The 18,432-nt window shown below is 36.0% G+C and overlaps 1 protein-coding gene across 1 annotated transcript in view; it reads left to right on the top strand.

The window, feature by feature from the left end:
- ITGBL1 (integrin subunit beta like 1) overlaps positions 1-18,432 on the top strand; it is a 209,698-nt gene that overhangs the window by 177,444 nt on the left and 13,822 nt on the right. Inside the window, exon 8 of the mRNA XM_080660967.1 lies at positions 10,112-10,228. Within this exon, the coding sequence (XP_080517093.1) occupies positions 10,112-10,228 (117 nt within the window). The remainder of the gene's footprint in view (positions 1-10,111; positions 10,229-18,432) is intronic.

The raw sequence follows: 18,432 nt of genomic DNA, 5'->3' as shown, positions 1-18,432 counted from the left end.
TCCCATAAGCCCAGCAATGGAATGAACACTTTATTTTAGGAACAGTATGTTATTTGCTCTTCATATTGCTGGAACCTAAAAGTGTACTTGATTGGAGTATATAGTTTGCAATGCTATTTCTGAATGTGAAAACACATTTAAAATCACACATTTTAACCAAAAAGTAAATAAAATAGAAAATTAAGTGGAGGATAAACAAGACACTTAGATTTGGGAGAGAATAAGTTTAGATGTCTACTAACTATACTAAAATCTACTGTTATGATTTCTCTACCCATTTTTCTTACACAATGCTTTGGCTATTTTTTCCCTTTACATTTACATACCATTAATGGTATCTGAACACCTAGGAATGCATTCAATCTATAGATCAATTGTTGGAGAATTAATCATTTTTGTTTTTTTGTTATTTTTTGTTAATCCTCACGCGAGGATATTTTTCCATTGATCTTTTAGAGAGAGTGGGAGAGAGAAAGACAGAGAGAAACATCGATGTGAGAGGAACACATCAACTGGTTGCCTCCTGCATATACCCCGACCAGGGCCCAGGCCGGGGAGGAGCCTGCAACCAAGGTATGTGCCCTTGACCAGAATCGAACCCAGGACCCTTTGGTCCACATGCTGATGCTCTATCCACTGAATCAAACTGGGTAGGGCAACAATTTTAAGGTTCTAATTTATAAATATGGTAGACCCTTCCTTCTATGCTTCCCATAAAGCAGTTGTCATTTTCTAGCAAAAAAAAAAAAAAAAAAGAGAGAGAAATATGCAAATTAAAATTCCAGTGGAATTCATGTAACACATCATGGACTAGCAACCAATCCTTTGGACTCTCTGGCAATCAGATGTATTTAAGTCAAAGATAACTCAAGACAAAAGTAATCAGGGTCCTCTAACACTGCTTTTTGTGTGATGTAGAGCTTCTCATTGTTTAAAGCATCTCACTTAGCCTTTTTTTGTTCTCGGTTATTACCTCATTTCATTCCCTGAATAGCTTTTGTGGTATGATGTTAACTATTATTGCTAAGACTGATTGAAGAGTTTATTTCTTTTGATACATCAGGTAAAAGCAAAAGTCGTTTCACTGCAGAACTGATACTGCAATTTCCTGTTACTTCAAAGAAGACATTACTTTTCAGATAATGGCAGGAACGTTTTTGACAATTAACAATTACATGTGATTTTGTTTTGTTTTGTTTTTATGTTCTGTATTCACTTCTTTGATTTTATTGAAGATTTGAATGAGAGACACATAAGCATAGTTTAACTCATAATATAAAGGGACCCAAAGAAAGCTCAGGTTCTATTTCAAACGAGTGATTATTTATCTTACATTTTCTTTTTTTTATTTTATTTTAATCTTCACCTAAGGACATGCTTAGCTAGAGAGAGGAAGAGAGAGGTAGAGAGAGAGAAACATCAATTGGTTGCTTTCCTTAAGCTCCCAGACTAGGGATCAAAGCCACAACCCAGGTATGAGCCCTGACCAAGAATCAAACCGCCAACCTTTTGGTACACAGGGCAATGCTCAATCAATTGAGCTATTCTGGCCAAGCTATCCTACATTTCCTACAGTTAAGGAGATGTGAATGCCTACATAAATGATCTGCATTTCAAATACTTTTATTTTCTGACAATTTTTTTCCATTGCCAATATAGAGGATCACATGTATTTGAGTGTTATTTTTCTTTAAACACCTTCCTCCCCCCCTCCTTAATTGGAAGCATATTTCCCTCTCTTTCTTCATCTCTACACTACCCCTTTGATATTCTTACTAAAACAAAATGTGTTCTCTGATAGAGTCCAAGGAACATAGAGGACCCTCATTTATTTGGTCATCAGACAGTTTCTCTAGTTAGATAAGTTTAGCCATTGAGGTCTCTATGGTCTCTTGTAAGAATAAATATTTAATTATCTTGAAATAGTGGAAAAGATGGGCAAGGAATTGTTTTCATGTCTGCCCACAGTCTCTGATATTTCCTATGACTTTTTACTACTCTCTTTGCCCTTTACAAGTAATATTTATTTGTATATAATTTGAGAATATACGTATTTCCATAGATCTGGATCACTATGGTCCCAGTAAGTCCCATTACTTGAAACTGTATTTCTATACTTAACTACCTTTACTTTGTAGTCAATGGTAGGGAGTATTTCTCTGTCTTGGTTTCTGTATTAATGAACATTTTGAAGATCAGTTGCTCACATGGAGTTTCATCATCCTCTAATTTAAATGTACATATGCACCTACATCCTCATGTACTAGTATGTTACACTTATGTGTATAAACTATGTTCTTTCTATTGTTTTATGATTTGGGGAAATCAATATTGGTAAATTTAGAAACAAAAAATAATAAATAAATGATCAGTAGAAAATACTGTTTTATAGACTAATTTTTCTTAATTGTAGAAAATTAGCTTGTTGATGGAAAATATAGTGTTTATTATTATATGGATTTCACTGTTCAATTTTTAAAAAAAAATAATCTGCTAATTATTCCTGATATGGAAGAAAGCCCACACTTGCTTTAAATCAATTTAATTAGCACTGCTTAAATGTGTATTAAGGAAGTGATATATTCACTCATACTTTTGAATTTCTTTAAGTAACAGAAACCAAGAATTTAAATGTGACTAAGTCCTGATTCCACCCCCAAAATGGTTCATCAACTTTTTATAGAACCATTTCTCTAATTATAGCATACAGAACACTGTCTTGCACTGGTGAATAACATTTGTTTCCTGTGTCAGTCCTTTGGCATTTATCCCATAGAGTGTTTCATGGTGAATTACAGTTGCATGTATTTATTTATTAACTAGAATGGAATCATTGAAGTCCATACCAGGAATAGGTCCATGTGTGATATGATTTATGTTTGCAGAATCCCAAAACCTTGTTTCTGAAGCAGGTACTGCCCACTGTCCAGTCAATGAGTTTACTAGGGAGGAAGAAGATTCTTATTCTAACTGATTTTGGGCGCTTCATGATGGGCACATTAATTAATTACTTAAGCTCCATATTTCCCACCTTAGTTCATTCATTGACTTTTTAGCCCTGGACTTGTCACTTAGTTTTTTAGTTAATTGGTAAATGAATGTGATATTGCCACCTAATTGTATCGCCACCTATTTATGATATTGCTAACTATATTTATCTAACTTATAGTTAGAAAAAATGAATCAAGTCATTTCAGTTTTTATTTAGAAACTATCTTAAGGTTGAAATAATGTGATAATCTAACTTAGAGGTCTAATAGACCTCCTCTGTGATATTTTTCTCCATATCCTAGGAAACCTTTAAGGAGAAGTGAAACCTAGTGCTCCCATTTTCAATTTTAGACATTCTGGGGCAGACAATGGAAAATTATATTAGCACAACATTTGCTTAAATGTATTTTATTCTTTCACATAGTTCATGATTGATCACTTTAATCCTTTTGTACTAGGAAAGCACAAACAGAAGGACTGACATTTATCTGTGTCTTTAAAAGGCATGAGCAATTCTTCATTGGCTAGCAATTGTAATGTCGATGTGGCTTAAATTATGTCTCACTGCCCATTTTGAAATGGAAGATGAAAGGTGCCTCTTCACTTTCAAATGATGGAAGATTACTTGATTCTCAAAAAAAATATTTGAACTTGGGATGAAATTGTACAGAATATTATAGTTCTCGAGTGCTTAATTCTTTCTCATAGAAATTTCAAGGGAACTTAGGATGCATTTGGCAGGAGCTTTTTCTAGTGCAATCAGGTTGCTATGGTAAACCAATTATTTCAGGCAAAGGAGGACTGTGTTAGTAAAGTGCTAATCTCTTTTCTGTTTTATGTGAGACTCTAATTACTCTCCAACTATTGAGCATGTACTGCAAGTGTGGTTTTTCCCATTTTAAAAAGCGAAAGAAAATAAGGTCATAGAGAGTGTGCCTGCTGTTGCCATGCTGGTAGGTTCATTTGATCATATAGTGCTCTTCTTAAACAATCTCACTTTGGATCAGGAAATGCAGTTGTTTTTAGAGAAATGCAATGAGAAAGAAGAGGTATGAATTTTATATGAGCAATTGAAACCCACGCCCCCAACATGTTTTTATTATAAAAATATAAATAATATCTGTAATTTATTAAATAATATTAGGTGTTAGGTCCTGTCCTGTGTACTTTATATGTATTATAATAATTAGCTTTTAAAATGATCTTATGTTATCATTATTATTGTATTCCCATCATGCAACCATGATAAATGAGGTTTGACTTACTCTTCCAAGGAAACACATTTAACAGTGGATGTGTCAAGATAAAAATCCACATATATATAAATTCAGAGCCCATGCTTTTAGTTATATCTGTGCCATAAATTTATTATTTTTCCTCTTTGCCCCATTGACATTTAACAGACAGTTTAAGACTCACTCCCAGGTCACCTTTGCCAGGGAACTTCTCTAATCCTACAGGGTGTGCATGCTCATGTATTTTACCTTTATTCCCTCTACGATTGAAATTTTTTAAATGTCCTACTTAATTTTGTATCTTCAGCATCTAGCACAATACTTAGCCCCTAGTTGATATTCAAAAGTGTTTGTAGAATGAATGACTAGAGGGAGTGATCAAATCAATGCAGTTTTTCAAAGCTGATGAGCCTTATTCTTGAATAAGAACACATATGTGTTCTCTGTAGTGTAGTTTGAAGGAAGTTAAAATTATTTTCCACACCTCAAATGTGAGCATAGAGGATAGAAATGATTTGTAATTGTGTGTGTGTTGTATTTTTACTTATGGCTTCTGGAGATAATTTCAGTTTTTAGCAGTCATTGTTCAGGTCCACACATCTACCATGTGGTGTCTGAAAATTCCAAATTTTTACTCCTTTACAAATGCTCAATGATATGACTGGTGGTAAAGAAGAAGAGAAGATTTAATTGGTTGTTAACATTTAATGAGATATGAGTTTATCCAATTAGTCCATCAAAGGATTTTCTCTAACTGTTAATTTTTGAGATTAGGATGAAGAGAATGAGGGTAGGAGAAGGCAAGTCTAAAGATTGAGAACTTGGTTATGGTTAAAACTGTGCAAAAAGAGGAATCCAAAAATAAAAGACATACAAGAAAGAGGAAAGGAGAGGACAAGTATGTGTGCATATGTGTGTGTGTGTGTGTGTGTGTGTGTGTGTGTGTGTGTGAGAGAGAGAGAGAGAGAGAGAGAGAGAGAGAGAGAGAGAGAGAGAGATGGAGAGAGATGGAGAGAGATGGAGGAGATGATTGGGGGACAAAGAGAAGGATTAGAGAAACAACAGGAGGAAAAAAGAAGGAAAGAAGGAGGAAAAGAATTATATAGCCAAAAAACAAATGTTGTCACCTTCACAATTTCATATAGTTGGCCTGTACCAGTGTTAGAAAATCAATCTCTACCAGAGATAAACACCTTTTCTCAGGCAATGCTTTGACATATCTCTCCATTTTCATTAGCATAGAGTCACACGACCATTCCTAACTATTAAAAAGGAAAGCAACGATAGGTATAGAAATGATTGAGGAGTACCCCTTATTTATTCTGTGACCTCGAGAGATGACTTTTGGATCCCTTGTTTTCACAATGTGACCTCGAATAAGACATACGTTATCTCAGGCACAGAGGTTCATTTTCTCTTCTGTAAATTGTGGGGCTTTTCTCTCTGTAAATTGACTTTTCCATCTCCACAGTCTCCAATTTTGTGAAATAAAAAATTATTATTTCCACTGTAATTGCACTCTAGCAGTTAATAAGAATGAAAACTAGTGAAATTACTCAATACATTTTTGATCTTTTAATTTCTAAAAATGAAAATGAGGCAACCTACATTTTATAAAGGTATCAAGTTACTCGTTTTTTATCTCATCTTATAACTTAGTAATATTGAGTTATCCTATATATAAAATAAAATTTTGCTTTTTCTTACTTTAGTGTTTTCGAGTTGTTGTTTTGTTTGTTTGTTTATTTGTTTGGCATGTGCCTTGCAGCATCTTGTAGGCAAAATCCAACAAATAATAAATGAGGGTTTCTTCCAAGATATATAAGGTAAAATCTTATTAACTAAAAAGATCTCAGAAATTTTATGTATTTTAATTAAACCAGGTGACTTCTCAACAAAGCATAGTTATTTTAAATGAGTGGATTATTTCCATGGGATTTACTAAAAGATATAAATAATTCACCATTGATAGTAATTATCATGTATTATTTGTATTGTGAATGATCCATTTTTGTCCTTGGTCTATTTTTCTTGAAGATGTACATCATTTCTTATTTACATATGAGCTCTTACATATAGTAATTTTTACTTAGATCTGTCTTATTTATACAAAAATTTTATCTCAGTTCATTGTTTTTTTTAGTCTTGTGCTATTTGTTGCTTTAAATAATTTAAATATCATATTTTATGGTTAAATTTATCAATGGTTAAGGTTATGTTTCTGGTTTGTTGTCATATTTAGTCTTTCTCATCTTAGGGTTATGAAAACTCCCACCTATATTCCTGTCTAGCATTTTATGTTTTAAGCTTTTACATTTAAATGTTGAATCCACTGGGAATCTATTTAGTTGTAATGAGTTAAGTAAAGGAACTGATTATTTTTCCAACATGGCCCACCAGATATACTAGCCTTGTTTCTTGAAAAATCCATCATGCCTAGAAAGTATATGGTGTGTTAATTTATAGCATTATGAAGTTTTGTAAAATAAGCACACACCAAACCATGAGTGAGGTGCAGAAGCAGAGTAAAGCCAGAATCCCAAAAGCAACCTCTTATCTCTTGCCAAATATCCCACATACCCACCCCTCCACCTGGAAAGATGACCATTATTCTCACTTTCATGGTAACCACCTCTACACCTGTCTTTAGTTGTCCAGCTAAGCATATATTCCTAAACACTAAGGTGTTTGTCCTTGCCTGTTTTGAAATTATATCATCTAATAATAATTATTATTTGTGACTGGCTTCTTACACTCTGCATTTTTAAGATTCAAGCATGATGTGCAAGCAATGGTGCTTCCTTCATTTTAATTGTTGTACAATGTTCCATTTGAGAATATAGTTGATATTTATCTATTCTATTATTGATAAACATTTGGGATATTTTTCCTTTGAGACTACTTGGAATAGTGTTTCTCTGATTGGTCTGGAATATCTCTTGGTACAAATGTGTATGCTTTTCTCTAGGGAATATAACCAAGAATTGAGTTTCTAGTTTATATATTATGCATATTGACTTTACCAGACAATGCTAGTCTTCCCAAATATTATACTAATTTATACTTCCACTAGCTGTAAAAACATAATCAAAGGAAAACCTGCTTTGTACTTCCAAAGCACTGCCAAACTTATGATCATTTCTTGAATGCTTGTTTATCTGATTAGTTAGGGAAAGAATCTCATTGTGGTTTTAGTTTGCATTTCTCATATGCTCAAGAGGAGAGGGTCGTTATATATGTCTAGTGATCATGTGAATATTTCATTAAAACAAATACTGAAAAACTTGAACCTTTAAATAACATGACTTATTATTTCAGAATAAATTTTTATTATAAAAAAGCCAATAATTTTGCTCAAAACAATTTAAGATTTTGATACTTAGAAATCATTCTACAAAATTTGTATTTGGAGTTAATACTTAGTGAAAATAAATTGGAAATTATATAGCATAGCAGAAATTACAGGCACATATCTTTTGTTTAACATTAATAATATCATCTAATCAATTATTCACACAAAACAGGTTCTTAATCATTATTGAATTTCCTATAAGAGATATTTTGGAGTAAGTGCAGCAGGATTTTAAATTTTAATCTAATACTTGTGGCAAACATAAACACATCTTAATGATTGTGAGAAATTTTAAAGTAAAAAGATCTAAATTGAGTGAGATGTATTTTATTTGTTAAAATGATGACTTGCACATAGAGCTATATACTGTGCTTCTTGTAAATGTATTGACTTAGAGTATTTTTGTATCTTATATGAGTATCAAATTTGAAATGTTTAAGTAAAATATATTTTGATCAAAAATCCTAGATATCTGCCTTATTTCATTACTCTTCTTTGCTAGTAGTTTGTCTCTGTCTCCACAGTCTGGATTATTATTATCATTCACACATCCACTCATGGTGAAGGCTAGCATGTTTATGCACACCAGAAGGTAACTGGGGCTCAGAAGATCTGGGTTCTAGCACCAACACTGTCGATGTCTACTTCCCTGGCTTTAGGCAAATCATTTAGCCTCAGCATGCTTGAGTTTCCTCATTTATTAAATAAATTGCAGCAAGTCATGGATCTTCCTGATATTTTACACACACACACAAAAAAAATAAATGTGTGCTGGTATGTTCTTCCAGGGAGATATCTGGCGACTACCAGTTATAGTTCTTGATAGCAAACAACAGAAACCAACTTTATGAACTAGAATGAAACAGGATTGAATTAGAAGGGATTAGGCTCAAAATGCAATGCTGGACAATCAGCTCATGCAACACTCCAGCTAGGCAAGGCACTGCCAAGACCAGCCCCTGCTGCCACCACTTTTGAACTGTAGCCTCTGTGTATCAAGCTCACTGCTCCTGGACACTCACTATTGTGCTATTGCACAGGCCCTGTGCCCTTGAAGTCAACCTCAAAAATCAGAGCCCTGCCAAGAGTATCTGGTGTGTCCCTGTCCTGTCTGCCAGGGCATAGAAAGAGGGAATCTTGTTGGGCAAGGAAAAGGACTCTATCTTCTGCTGAACTTGGGACTGTCTCCAAGTAGAAAAACAGACATGTTGAAGGGCAGCCAGAACAGGAGTATCTATTGCCATGTCTTTCACCAGTTTCTCCAAGGGACTGTGACCCCAACACTTCTGCCAGAAAAGATAATGAATCACTGCATTGGATTATCTTTCATTACAGCTCTGAAATTATATGATTCTAAATACTAATTTTCCCTTCTCCCATTCTCTACCAACTCGGAATTTCTTTAACAAGATACAAATGCAGCAACAGAATGACTAACCACAGTGTGGGGTCAGCCCTGAAGCATCTCATGATCATTTCAGTGGGTGTATAATTATGATGGTTGGCTAATGACAGAGAGTAACAGATGTCTCAAAGTAGTTACCCAGCTGAAATTTTGGCAAACTAGTCCAAATCCCTCAAACAAAAGGAATTTACTCTCTTGTATAGTCTTCTGGGGCTCTGTTATGAGTATACTAAGGTGCAGCATGGCTCAATGGTTAAGTGTGCACATTTAACATTAATGAGAATGGATATAAGTTTTGAATCTCTCCCTTATGAACTGGGTCACCATGGAAAGTAACTTGGCCTTAATATGTCTCTGTTTTTTCTTGATTAGTAAATGATAGTGGTTATGCTAGTCAATGGGTGGTATTATGAAAACAAAATGATGGAATTTAAGAAATTATAATGTTTGACACATATTTATAGCTCAAGAAGTGATGATAAAAGTCATAATAATAATAGTTAAGGCAGTCCCCAATGATGAACCAAACTCATTCCAAAAAATGTTTATATGTTTATTTTTTAAGTCAAAAATGATAAAGATATTTAAGTCATGTGCAGTGACACATGCTCCATGTTAAAATGTGTTTAATGAATTATAAAATTAATGCAAAATAATCACTAAAATGTCATGTTGCAATGCACCAGTAAACATTTTTTTCTGTATGTGGAGGATACACCCAAAATAAAAATATTTTTTAAATGACCACATTAGGCTAAATTTCTCAATATATGTAAAGTTGATTCAGTTACATTCAATGGTACTGTCAAACTAAGATGAATATGAAATACCTAGAGAGTTTAATAACTGAATTAGTCTTCAACAATGAAAGAAACAAAAGATGGACAGTAGTAAAGGTGAATGACTTCCAAGCCAGCAATTGTTACTTTCACTCTCGACCACCTTGGTGTTTGTGTCTGACCTTCAGCTTACCATAGGGGGTTCAGAAAAGTTATTTGCTGAGCTAGAATCAGGTAAAGCCTAGAACTGGTCCGGAGGTCTGGGTTTAATAGTGTGCTTGTTTCCTTTGAAAGCCTTCCTGGTTCTGTGAATCTCCTAATGTACGTGCTCCCCCTTTGTATTTTGCAGGTAAATGTGAATGTGGCAAATGTACCTGCTACCCGCCGGGGGATCGCAGGGTGTATGGGAAGACGTGCGAGTGTGATGATCGCCGCTGTGAAGACCTCGACGGTGTAGTCTGTGGAGGTGAACAATTTAACAGCCTTCCGCTACTGCATGCAACATGCTTCACCTGCCTTCCTTTTTTTTAATTGTTGAAAAGAAGATAAACAAAAATGAATACACAATTCAACCTAAAAGCAATATACAGTTATGTTTGTAATGACCTTTATGTTCTTGGACTCTTGATTTAAGGGCATGTGAAAGTACACAGTGCACTATTGATAAAAGGTGGTTGAGACTAAACTAAATTCTATGGAGATAGTAAAAGGCTTTGCTGCCACTGAACAGTTTAAGATGATTTTTATTATTGTACTCATAAATCCTGGGGAAAGTAAGTATCACCCATAAACTTGAAAAATAAAACACACACACACACAGTAAGATAACTTCCTAAGTTTAATTACAAAATCGCAGGAAATATACAATATCTCAGTTCCCATAATGGCTCTGAGACCCAAATAAGAGCTTATGAAAGCAAGAACCTGCAAAGAACAAATGAGACAGAGGGAAGATGATCAGCAAAACTAAGAGTCCCAGAGGTAGAAGGTTGACAGTGTCTACCTGGTCTTCATCCAGGGGAGGGGATGGGAGTCAACATTATTCTCATAGTTCAGTCTTGCAAAACCTGATACTGTAGAGATGATACATGCTGATGATACCTCCTTCTAGGTTTCCAGTACAACTGAGGAGCACTGGGTGTGGAATCAGACTAAAAAAATGTAGCTGTCTTTCTTCAAGATAGTTATCATAACGCAATTGGGCACTTTATTGGATAAAATCAACATGCAGGTACAACATAGAAAAGGCAGGGACATTATCACTACCATCTGTCTAATATCCATGTATATCTAGTATTATCTCTCCAACCAACTATGAAACACTTGCAAGTTAACCAAAAATTTATTTTTTCTTTTCTTTGTGAGCCAAGGTAAAGGCCCTTTCTAAGGACTGTGGTGCCAGGAGGTTTATTTCACGCAGCCCTCACGGCAGCCACCTTCAGTGATTGTTCCTGCTTTCTTCATCTTACAAATAGAAAAGTGATTGAGGTTTGAGGTGTGGATGTCCCTTAGCTAAATAGCAGCAGACCCAGGATCTGACACTGACGTTAGGTTCACAGATCTTTCCCTATATCACAGTTTTCCCCAGCGTGACATTAAAGTGTTTGGACTTTATCTCAATATTACTTTTAGTTGAGATTTTCCCTTCACTGGTATTAGTTACCAGAAGTATCTAAGCAGAGTGCAGTCTTTTTTGTTCAGTACAGTATGTGTATTGACTCATTTAGTTCTCACAACGCGGTATAGAAAGCCTGCCTGGCACCTAGAGGAGACCTTGTTATCATTGTCATTTTCACTGGCATGCAGTGCCTACCTCACATGGGTCTCCTTGCCCAGCTGCTCTGGTGACTTGTTTGAAATGGTTGATATTGTAGAAACCTCTTATATCTACACATCCTTTACACATTCCAGTGAGTACGTTTTTTGTTTTCCTTGTTATTGATTTCTTCATTTTTCCTCATGATGGATAACCCTATTGCTTGGAGAAAGGGCTCCTGGAAGGAGCGGGTGAAATATCTCCACGCTCATGTTTATCCTAAATAACATAGCTTGTCAATACCTTTTGTGACAACAATGTATTCAGAGCTGTGACTGTCTGGTCTTCAGTTTTGGGTGGCATTGATGATTTCTCCTTTCTGGTCATTTTTATCACACTTGACACTGAGCTATCAAATCAAAGTGACTGTCATTCATCTCAGAAGTATTTTTAGTGTCTCTTACCCTGCAGTGCTTTTTCTGTGGAGAAGCTTCACATGGATTCGCCCAAGCATGGAGGAGCACAATTAAGAAGACACTGTCCATTAGGCTTCCTCAAGCCAAAAGAAATGCGCTGGCAAAGTTTCTGTGTTTCTCAATCTATCTAAAAATACCCATTATCATAAGGAAACTTCTCTCATTTATTTAGTAATATCCTATCATGTATATAGCACAAATTTAATCAAATCAGCAAATACTTACTGCATACTTATTCCACGTAAAGCCCTGCATTGCCCTTTAAACACATATGCCCTTAAATATTTTTAATCACTTGATGTTATTACCTCTGACCTATACGCTAGCATTTCTCTTGGTTCAATCTTAAGCCCATGGAAACTTGCTCTATCTCCAACGATTCCACATAAGCAATTCTTCCTGAGTTTATTAATAATTCCTAGCTGCCCAGTTCCTAGTTGATTTTTAGTTCTCATTCTACATGACTACCTTTTAGCATAGAGTTATAGTTACTCTGCTCTGAAAGCCCCATGACATGGTCTCCTCCCTGGGCCTCAGAAATACCTTCCCCATCCATTTCTTCTCAGACTTCTCTCTTAACCACTTAATTTCTTATTCTTGCTCATCTTCCAGATCTTACCAATAAATCTATTTCCCTTAAAATGGATGTTGTTGGATGCTGTTTCTGCTTGCTAATTGTGGCCCTTGAGTAATCTCAACCACTTCCACTTGCATCTTTAGTTTTCAACTAAGTTGGAAAGGATGGATTATGAATGAACTATGTATGTCTGATGGGAATGCTATGCTTTTGGCTTCTATGAGTGCCATAACTCTACCAACAGGCATGTCTCTTGCAGGTTTTCTGGAAGTTATGCTAAGGAATTGTTAGAAAAATATTTTAGCTCCTGTGGAGCATGAGGCTTCTTTTAAACCAGAGAAGTCTCAACATCTGTGCAACATGGGTCTCATCTCTGTGCATCTGAATTGTGTCATCTAAAGAGAAGGTAATCCCCAGACCACCATGTTGAGTTGTCATCCTCATGAATCCTTGCAAGGATTCCCATGGAGAGGAAGGCCTAATATTGTCCAGCTGTCAGGATGTGGTTCCTACCCCATGTCCTTCTAGTGCTGAATGTCAATCTAAACACAGCTGAACCTAAGAAAACCCCTCCTGCTCCTACTGCTGCCCTGAGGGTACAAGCAGCATTTATAGAAATTCATGATTGAATAATTTGAGTGAGGGGCAAGGTGGAATCAAGGATGAATCTTGATGGCTTCAGTGATTGGATGGGTGGAAGAGACTATGCTTTTATTGGTCTAATTGTCTCCATTTATTGGAAAAGTGAGTTTTTTCATGGAGGGCAATAGAGATGGACAAACTTAAGTGTATTATGATTTTGTTAATTTTACCTGACATTGTATTCCTTATCTTTGCTTCTCCTTCTAAATTACTTCTTATCATTTTCCCATTCTTCCAAATCATCTCCTTTAGAAACACCTTTCTGAAATTATTTTACACTTCCTCCATACTGTAATACCTTCATTAAAATACCATCACATTTTATTGTAAGTTCTTTTCTTCAAGTCTACACAATTCTCATGGATATAATAAAACTTTTTTCCTCTGAAAAATTATTGTATCTGCAAACTTAGAGTAAAAGTTGATGCTTAAGAACTTTTTTGAATAAATTATAAATTAAGGGATTCACAAGTAAATTAAAGAGTATTGACTCCAGTTTTGGATCAGAGAATTCTTCAAGTTGGAGTTAATATTTTTTTTTTAGGCTTTTAAAGTAACATTTATTTTTTTTAAGTTAACATGTGCATACATAGGAAACTGAAAAACACAAGCAAAGAACAAAGCCATCCATAATCACAAGCAGTTTACAGTCTGATGTGTCCTTCTAAGTCCTGTTGGTAAATATTCATGATGTGTGAGAAAGCATGATACATAACTGTACCATCTTAATTACATAAAAATGGAGTTAACATTTGACGTGGACCTTGAATGGCTAATATTTAGAGGTGTGAAAATGGGATATGAACATTTTAGGCCTGAGAAAGCTAAGCAAAGGCACAGAGGTGAAAAATATTTGATATGTTGAGGGAAAATATTTATTTAATTTTCTTGTATCAGAGGTTTTCCTCAGCTACTCTTGAATCCATCCTTGGAAGGATTTTTTCAAACTGTTTACTCATTTATCATTTATAACTGATATTTCCCTCCCTTTACTTTGCTTATCTGTAAAATATTTTATATTAATGGTTTTCCTTTAACACTTAATATAACTAATATAATATTTTAAAAAAATAAAAATCGCCCACAAATCCACCATCCAAAAATAATACCTGATAACATTGTTTTGTATTTCCTTCTAGTTTTTTTAAGGGGTAGATCTCTTTTTGAATCTAGACTTAGGAATCTCCTTTGGGTATTTTGATATTTTGTGTGGAGAAAGCCCACATTCTATGGTATGTTCAGTTGCTTCAGTTTGTGTTGCGTACACTCTGCTACATTTTTTTTCACATGAGATTTTAGTGGGTAGAAGGAACCATTTTCTTTTAAGCAAAGTGAGGCAATGCCCTGCAGCAAAATGAATGTGAACCTCATATTAAAAAAGACCAGCATTTGGTTTCTGGCTCTGTTTCCCACTAGTTGTAGTAACTTGGAAGGGCCATTTGGTCTTTCTGCTTTGGTTTACTCATGTGTACGATAAAGATAATAATCCCCACCTATTGGCTTTATGTGAGAATGAGACACAAAGAATGAAAAATGCCTCGTACTATGTGATAAGCAGGCAATCAGTGAATGCCCTATGTATGCAATGCAAAGTAGAAGATTCAAGTGTCCATCACCATAACAGGACAAAACAATCCATTTAAGATACCTTGAGGCACCAGTTACAAAATGTTTTGGAAGGAAGTTGGTATCCTACAAATCTGCATTTCTGTGTCAGGGAAGGAATGGCAACCAGTTTGTTCAAAGTCTTTAGTCTCCCATCACTTGGCAGCCAGTAGTGAATGGATCTTACTACCACGAGTGTGTGAAACTCACTGACATCATCCCTCTGGTTTGGCTTCAAAGGAAAACAAAATTGAGAACCACTAATGTAATTTTCTCAGTTCACCAGCAGACACTGAGCCATCCCTTCTATAGCCTTTCACCTGGAGGGATGAACTTAGAACCTCATGTATCCTCTGTGTGTTCAGAGCAAAATTCAGGTGCCTGACTCCATAGCAGCATTTCAGCAAACAACAAATAATAAAACCAAAAACATCCATAAACCTACCTAATTAGCATATGCAGGAGAACTGATAGCCAGTGTTGTTTCTCCACCTTCCTAACAATAACACTGAGATGATTAAACCAGTTCTGGCAGGCTGGGATAAATTAGCAATTGTACCTGAAGGTGAATGTACATAATTACATAATTCTAAGCAGTTCAGTTTTGATTACACCAAAATTACAACCTGAAAATGACTGGCAAAAAGAAAGTCAGTATGAAGACCTTTTTCCATTTAATTAACTTATTGGAGAGTCATGTTCAATGATCATAGAAACATATGTGGTCCTTCTCAAAATATCTTTATTAACAATAAAAATTTTACATAGCCTATAAATGCATGGATTTCTAAAATCAGATAAATCACTGCTAAAAATAATGCTTTGTCCCAAGTGATAGTCCTTAAGATATATTCATTTTTATTAGTATATGACTTTAATATTTCACAAAGAAAATATATCTACAGGTTGGCTTATGTGCATTTGTTTGTAGCTTAACATAAACTCGATCAGAGCCCTCCCTCCTGTACACCATATACCCAGGATGAGACAGAGAAATGGACTGCTTATTGTTTGCCTTCTTCCTTCTATGCTCCTGGAATAGCTGCCCATGAGTCCAATTTAAAAAACAAGTGGGGATAATGAAAAGCCACCTCTTAATCACACAATCCATTTACATTTCTCCGGGGAGTTCTATAGTTGTAGCTGCAATTGGAAGGAGCTCATGCAGCCTGAGTGTGTGAGTGCAGTGAGCCCAGCACCACGAGATTTCTCACATTGAGGAGGGCCTTGGGCCAAGTCTTTCTTAGCTGGACAATATAGGCAGTAGTGGGATTGTCTCCAAATTACATGTCCAAATCACAAACCTCTTTTCTGAGTTTGTTCTGTGTATCAGTTACGACTGTGGTTGGCTGAAGGTAATTTAAACAAATAAGTCTGCTGGTTGTCACTTCAGAGATGGATGTTGAGGTGACTGCCTGAGATCCAGCAACACCCCACACCCCTCCTATCTTCCCTTCCACTCTGTCCTTCCACTTTTATTGTCACGCACCTAGAAAACCTCCAGCTGTGTCCATCTTCCAGGAAAGAAGAAAGGAAAAGGAAAAAGGACAAAGGGCAAAGGACACTTGCTGACTGAGTCTGTCCCATTTTCTTTGGAAGATAATCACTTTCCTGGAAACCTCACCCACAAGGTTTTCTCTTATATCTCAGCTAGCAGCCCCGCACATGAATCCATGCACCAGTAGCTCTCTGTGGGGCCTGGCTGCTCTGTGCCTGCTTCCCAGAGGCTCTCCATGGCCCAGAGGCCCTTCGTGGCCGGGGCGGGACACTTGCCTCATCGCCATGGCGATGAAGCAAGCATTCTGCCAGGCCGCTCATGCTGCCCACTCTCAGCGCCCCCCGCCCCCCACAGGACTGGGGGACTCTGGTGTGGCTGAGGGGACTGGGCACTGCCATCTTGTGGCTATGGGCACCGCCATCTTTGTGACAGAGTGATGGTTAATTTGCACATTACCCTTTTATTAGATAGGATTATTAGAGCTCTGTCCTAGGGACACCTCTAGGTAAAAAGGAGCCTGGGTAATAAAATATCTTCCATATGGACATATTATCACTTCCCTCAAAAATAAACAAATAAACAAACAACAATAACAAAATAAGTGCTCTCCTAATATTAATAAGGGGAAAAGAATGTCAGCCAGGCAGAATATCATATCTGACACAATCAGTATCCATTAATGGCCCAGTTTCCCAATTGAGAACCATCATTGCAGTGTTTTAAGGAAATGTGTCTCTGAGCCAGTGAATTGTATTGAAAAGGGTCATTGTCTAGAGTAGCACTGTCTAATAGAATTTTCAAAGATGATGAGAATGTTCTAACTCTGAATTATTCAACACAACAGCCATTGGTCACATGTAGCTGCTGAGCACTTGAAATGTGACTGGTGCAACTGAGAAAGTGAATTTTTAATTTTGCTTAATAAGTGTAAATTGGACAACACAGGTCTAGAGCATTCTTGGGGAATATTTTGGTGTGGGGAAGAAATAGGATTAGGAACAAAAATCACTGACGGGAGTAAGTATTTGGGACAGGATGGATGGCACTGGAAATGGAGATGGGATGGAAAACTACTCACCTGTCTGAAGATTTGGAAGTCAGGTGAAGGTAGATTTAGTGTACTTCAAATGGTTCATTAGGCTGGTTCTTCCTCCATCTTTGTTCTAGAATGATCTATTATTGTACAGTTATAAGAAGATAACTTATCACTGGATTCTACCACAAAACAGAGACAAAACAGTTCTCACTGAAATCTGTATATTTCTACAATAGTTCTGCAAACCCTAGGAGAGCTATTCAGAGACCTAGGTGGCAACAGAGTAGGGTTGGTACAGAAAAAGCTGACTGAAACTACTGTTATAGTCTTATTTTTTTAACCAATTTTCAGGAACATTTCACTTAGTAGGTTTTCTTAATGGCCTTCTTTGTCATTTTATGAGACAACACAATCATTTTATTTTTCTGCTTCTGTACTGAATATTCATATTTTGTCTGGCTTCTCCTCCTCTATGTTAGCCCTAAATATTGGAGTTTCTTCCTAAGTAGGGTTATTCACTTCCAAAGCTTTAAATGCCATCTTCTTGCAGAAACTGCAGCATGGATATGCTTAACCCTAACCTGTCCTCCCCACCAGACTTGTGTCAATTGCTTCCTTAACTTTCCACATGGTTGTCTTAGAAGTATCTCTTGTAAAAAGGTAAAAAGAAAACAAAACCAAACATTAATACAATGAAAAAATAAAACCACTGACAATACCATTTACTGATGAAGGTGGAGAGCAACTGAACTTCCATATTTTCATAGTTGGTGTAACTTCTTACAACCACTTTCAGAAACTCCTTGTAGTATCTTCTAAAGATAGAATTACACATCTCAAAGACCCTCAAAGTCCACTCTTAGTAAATTCCCAATAAAAAATTCCTACAAAAAAAAATCTCAAAACAGCTGATTTGTTGCTCTCAACCTCTCCCTCCTAAGCTTCCTTAGCTAATAAAAAGCATCATTATTCAAAATATTTTCTAGCTTTCTTTCTGTCACCTGCCACATCCGATTCAACAGTAAGTCTCATTAGCACCACTACCAAAGTATATCTCCATCTCCTTCTTCCCATTTGCTC

Source organism: Plecotus auritus, assembly GCF_963455305.1.
Source record: "Plecotus auritus genome assembly, chromosome: 3".
In the NCBI taxonomy this organism is placed as follows: domain Eukaryota; kingdom Metazoa; phylum Chordata; class Mammalia; order Chiroptera; family Vespertilionidae; genus Plecotus; species Plecotus auritus.
Note: the sequence above shows the minus strand (reverse complement) of the source record. Positions and strands in the feature narration are given on the sequence as shown.